This window comes from Arachis ipaensis, chromosome B10, assembly GCF_000816755.2.
Source record: "Arachis ipaensis cultivar K30076 chromosome B10, Araip1.1, whole genome shotgun sequence".
In the NCBI taxonomy this organism is placed as follows: Eukaryota; Viridiplantae; Streptophyta; class Magnoliopsida; order Fabales; family Fabaceae; genus Arachis; species Arachis ipaensis.
In genome coordinates, this window is record NC_029794.2 from 4105008 (window position 1) to 4108341 (window position 3334).

The 3334-nt window shown below is 31.7% G+C and overlaps 1 protein-coding gene across 2 annotated transcripts in view; it reads left to right on the top strand.

Moving 5' to 3' along the window:
- The window catches only part of LOC107624216, a 2855-nt gene continuing 660 nt past the window's right edge, over nt 1140-3334 (top strand). Inside the window, exons 1-8 of one of the 2 annotated variants that reach the window (XM_016326698.2) lie at nt 1140-1437; nt 1557-1684; nt 1890-1937; nt 2051-2164; nt 2275-2343; nt 2467-2523; nt 2676-2816; nt 3173-3253. In XM_016326698.2, the coding sequence (XP_016182184.1) occupies nt 1278-1437; nt 1557-1684; nt 1890-1937; nt 2051-2164; nt 2275-2343; nt 2467-2523; nt 2676-2816; nt 3173-3253 (798 nt within the window). In that variant the 5' untranslated portion in view covers nt 1140-1277. The remainder of the gene's footprint in view (nt 1438-1556; nt 1685-1889; nt 1938-2050; nt 2165-2274; nt 2344-2466; nt 2524-2675; nt 2817-3172; nt 3254-3334) is intronic. The other variant, XR_001616783.1, reaches the window with a different exon arrangement.

Consider the following 3334-nt stretch of genomic DNA (forward strand, 5'->3'; position numbering starts at 1 on the left):
ATATTGCAAAAAAGGTATTTATTTTCCAAGGACACACAAAAAGGTTGCTAGTTACTGCTCCATTGCAAAAATAAGAATATTGTTACCTAGCATGTTATGTAAACCAACCTTACAATAAATTGTGAAATTGTCATTCAATTTTTTTTATTAAAACAAGGGCATAACATTCTAGCTTAAGAAAAAGGCTTGATAAGATTTTCATAACATAAAATTTTATCTTTTGGTTCTATAAATGTTTATATATAATTTATGAAAGTTATTTTTAAAAAAGTTTTCATACAAGCTTATGTTATTAGTAAACTAGACTATGGATCCATTTGAAAAGCTTAAGAAAAAGGCTTGATAAGATTTTCATAACATAAAATTTTATCTTTTGGTTCTATAAATGTTTATATATAATTTATGAAAGTTATTTTTAAAAAAGTTTTCATACAAGCTTATGTTATTAGTAAACTAGACTATGGATCCATTTGAAAAGCTTTACAAGTAAATTTTTTGTGGTTTTAACTTATAAAAAAATTATAATATTAATGTCTGATGCAATTTTTAAAATCAAATTACATCTTTTTAAGAAGTTATTTAAGAACTTATAGAGAAGTTAAAAAAATTACTTCTCTCATAATACTACAATATTTTATCACATTTCTTTTAAAATAAGTATTTTTAGAATTAAAAACTCAAACACAAATAACTTATTTATAAACTACTTTTAATATAGTTATTTATTATTTAAATTATTTTTTTAGAAAAGAGATTAATTAAACTGTTTACCAGGTTCTTTCTTTTGCTGTAATTAACACAATTCGCAAGAAGTACTTGTTAAAAAAGCTGTTGTGCTAGATCTTTCATATGTTCTGTTTATTCTAATTTCTTCATTTTTTTTGTTCCACATATACTATCTACCTTGCTTGTGGAGAACTGACTGGAGTTTCTTCATGGTGCAGTTCCCACAAAATTTGGTGCAGAAATGATAATATCTTTAGGTGTATACATCTCATTATCTTAAAATTAATTTACTTAGAGCTTAATCTTAAGATACAGTATTTTTAAAAAATTTTACAGTATCAGTTAATTACAAATCGTCATACGAATAATTTCTTTTAATAATTATTACAAAATATGAACACTTTTAATAATAACTTCTACTTGAATTGTGATGTGAATCAAAATTACACTATGACATGGGAGTCGTTAACTAGTGACTGCTGCTGAGTGCTGTCTCTGCCCCTCTGAAGAAAGAAAGAGAAGGAGGCTGAAGGCAGTAATCAGTTGAAGCAATGGCGTTTGCGCGCTCTCTTCTTTTTTCCGATTCCATTACCGTCGTCGTCTTCTTAGCCTTCTCTCCTCTCCTCCACTCTTCCCTCTCAGCTTCAGCTGAACCTACCAACCAATTCACCTCCCAAATTCACCAAATCAACCTCAAAATTGCTCATTTAGGTAACACTTCGTAATTCTTTTTTATCATCTTTCGTTACTGCTTCAATTTATATGCATCATTGAGGAACAAAAGTTCTCTTGAACTTCTTGCTGAGGGAAAATTAATAATTCGAATGCAGAATCGGTTCTTGAAGAGAATAATAACAAATTAAAGGAAAGAGATGCCTATCTGGAACAGGTTGAGAATCGAATGAATGAAATGTCGGAAAAAATCCTCCTTCTCCAATCTGCTCTCTCTAAAATGAAGGTTTTGTCTTCCACCTGTTTGTAATTATGCCATTGACTTCTTTTCTTAAAAATTCTCAAGTTTTGTTCTCTTATTGTTTTGTGCTCCTCTCACCTACATTTTTTAGTCTAACTTTGTTTTTATGTGGGAAGCAATAATATAACTCGATTTGATTTTTCCCTCTCAATTTCCGTATTTGAGTTCCATTTGTTGCTCTTTTTTGAAGACTGATTCATTGGATGCCGAAAAACGAGTTGAAGCTTTGGAGGAAGAGGTCTTTCTTTTCCTGCAAGCTATTTATATAAGTGAATAATTTCACTACTTTATAACTTTTTGGATCGAATTGAAAGTTCAACTGATATGAGAAATATGCTTGGAAATGCATAGGTACAACTTCTTTGGTCTGCCCTGAGAAGGAACAACTTTGAGCTTCATATTCTGATATCTAAAGCACAAGATACTGAAAAGACACTCGAGGAAGTCACTTTAAGAGTTGAAAAGGTAGCTGATATAATGAATTTTTTCACTTTATATCCATTTTAACCAAAACATTAATTTGATGCTTGGTTGAGACATATCGTTGATTATTGCATTTATGTTATTTCGTTCAGATGAACAATATTGTGACTGAACAGTGGATTCAGGTTCAGCATCTTGAGCAGGCTCTTCATGTTACCAAAGTATATCAAGTTTATTTACTAGAATATAGATTCTACTACACATTAGAGTATTCTTTTCACATGCTTTATGAACTTCCAATTGATTTTCCTTTTGTAATATTTGTGTGTTTTTATGTGTAAAAGATGAGGACTCTAAAGGCTCAAAGGCTAGCAAGCTTTACAAGATGCACATTCTTGAGGGTAATTTTGAAGTTTTTGGTATTGTTGTTTATCATAGTGTATTATCCCCTGCTAGAAGATACTGCCCAGCAGTAAGCACATTTTGTATATGCCATGACTCATAACTTCTGTCTCGTCTCTTCCCATGACATTTCTTTGTTATTGTTCTATAGATTACCAACACCCTTCTTGATGATCTTCGAGCACTGCATTCTTATGTATCTCGTGAAAGGACTTCAGTCAGTTCACTTGTCTCACGGGCTATGGATCAGTTCAAGCGATACTCTTCAATGGCTAAAAAGTATCACCATCAGGTTTTCTAGAAAACACACGTCTTTAGGAACTAGTGTCTAGTGAAACAAGATGATCCCTTATTCACTTATGAGAATTTGAAGCACTATCTGTGTGGAAGTTTAATGATAAATAGATTTTATATGATGTTTATATGTTTGTTGGTCACTTGGTGTTTCAGACTACTATTCCAGTATCGTTCATTATTATTTGCCAGTTTTTTTGCGTTCCTGCAGTTTTTCGATGCTTTTTAAACATAAATTTTACTCAATGGTTTTGGGGATAGGGTGAGGCCTTTTCATTGTTTAACACGTAAGGCATTATTAGTTTAAGAAGCCAATGCAGTTATAATTGTCTTAACACATGAATGTATGTGCAGCTTCAAGGTTTCATAAAAAGTTTGATGAAGAGAAATGAATTCACTGCATCTCTTGCAAACGATGAACTGATTTTCTTCCTGGTAAGCTTTCAGATTACTTATCAAGAAAAGGAGGGAGGAGGAAGAAGAAGGGGAGGGGAGAAAAAGAGAAGGGGGGGGGGG